Source organism: Camelina sativa, chromosome 19 (genome assembly GCF_000633955.1).
Source record: "Camelina sativa cultivar DH55 chromosome 19, Cs, whole genome shotgun sequence".
In the NCBI taxonomy this organism is placed as follows: Eukaryota; Viridiplantae; Streptophyta; class Magnoliopsida; order Brassicales; family Brassicaceae; genus Camelina; species Camelina sativa.
In genome coordinates this window covers 1,523,271-1,524,710 of record NC_025703.1, presented here as the reverse complement: position 1 = coordinate 1,524,710, position 1,440 = coordinate 1,523,271, and the positions used below count along the sequence as shown (strand labels likewise).

Below are 1,440 nucleotides of genomic sequence, written 5' to 3'. Positions count from 1 at the left end.
TTTCAAGCTCCAGCTTTAGCTGTGCCTTTCGTCAGTAATGTGATTTGGAAGAAAAAGAAAGAGGTAGTGAGAGAGAAAGAGGTGGTTTTGAAAACTGTTGATCATGAGTTCTCGGACTATACTCGGAGGCTGTTGGAGAGAGTCTCGATTTTACTGAAGACTATTGACAAGGTTAGAAAGGAAAATGGAGATGTTGCCGAAGTGGGAACGGTTTTGGATGCAGTGAAGGTGGAGAAGGAGAAACTGCAGAAAGAGATAATGAGTGGATTGTATCGTGATATGAGGCGGTTGAGGAAGGAGAGAGATGTGTTAATGAAACGAGCTGATGGGATTGTAGATGAGGCCCTAAGATTGAAGAAAGAGAGTGAAAAACTGTTGATAAAAGGCGCTAGGGACAAAGTTGAGAAATTGGAAGAGAGTGTGGATATAATGGAGACCGAGTACAACAAGATATGGGAAAGAATAGATGAGATTGACGATATAATTCTAAAGAAAGAGACAACAACATTGAGTTTTGGGGTTAGGGAGCTTATTTTCATCGAAAGAGAGTGTGTAGAGTTGGTTAAGAGCTTCAACCGAGAAATGAATCGAAAACTTCCTGAAAGGTGATATCTCTAGCCTTGATTTTATCTGAGATGATATTATTCTATCTTACCTATAGCTGATAATTTGGTTTCCCTTTAGAGAGATTTTAGCATTTGATTGTGATAAGCTCATCTATTTGCAAGATTTCTCTGTGCATTCCTCTTATTTGCGTGCATTTCTAGCAGCGATGGTAAAAGTTGTATCTTTTACTTCTAAGATAACCAATTATCCTGTTTGTACCTCTGCACTTAGTCTAAGTGTATCTTTTGTTGGTTTTTTTACATGTTATTGTCATGTATATGCTCTCTGTTTTTCCTGTTGACATAAATGTTGCATGTTTCACTTACAAGATCAATTGATTTTCTGGTTGTAGTGTTCCTGAAAGCTCCATTACAAAACTCTCGAGATCTGAGATTAAGCAGGAATTAGTGAACGCTCAAAGAAAGCACTTGGAACAAACGATACTGCCTAATGTTTTGGAACTAGAGGAGGTTGACCCCCTTTTCGATCGTGACTCAGTGGATTTTTCTCTACGTATCAAAAAACGCCTTGAGGAATCAAAAAAGCTGCAGAGAGATCTCCAGAATCGTATAAGAAAACGTATGAAAAAGTTTGGTGAAGAAAAGCTTTTTGTTCAAAAGACTCCAGAAGGTGAAGCTGTCAAGGGATTTCCTGAGGCTGAGGTGAAATGGATGTTTGGAGAGAAGGAGGTGGTTGTTCCGAAAGCTATCCAGCTCCATCTACGGCATGGTTGGAAAAAGTGGCAGGAAGAAGCAAAAGCCGATTTGAAACAGAAACTTTTGGAAGATGTTGATTTTGGTAAACAATATATTGCGCAGAGACAGGTAACTTTAT

At 39.0% G+C, this 1,440-nt stretch overlaps 1 protein-coding gene across 4 annotated transcripts in view; it reads left to right on the top strand.

Moving 5' to 3' along the window:
• LOC104764061 (probable inactive ATP-dependent zinc metalloprotease FTSHI 5, chloroplastic) overlaps positions 1-1,440 on the top strand; it is a 10,792-nt gene that overhangs the window by 1,231 nt on the left and 8,121 nt on the right. For 2 of the 4 annotated variants that reach the window (XM_010487505.2, XM_010487503.2), the window contains exons 2-3: positions 40-605; positions 959-1,200. In XM_010487505.2, coding sequence (XP_010485807.1) covers positions 40-605; positions 959-1,200 — 808 coding nt within the window. Of the gene's footprint in view, positions 1-39; positions 606-958; positions 1,431-1,440 lie in introns of all 4 variants that reach the window. The other 2 variants (XM_010487506.2, XM_010487504.2) reach the window with 2 other exon arrangements.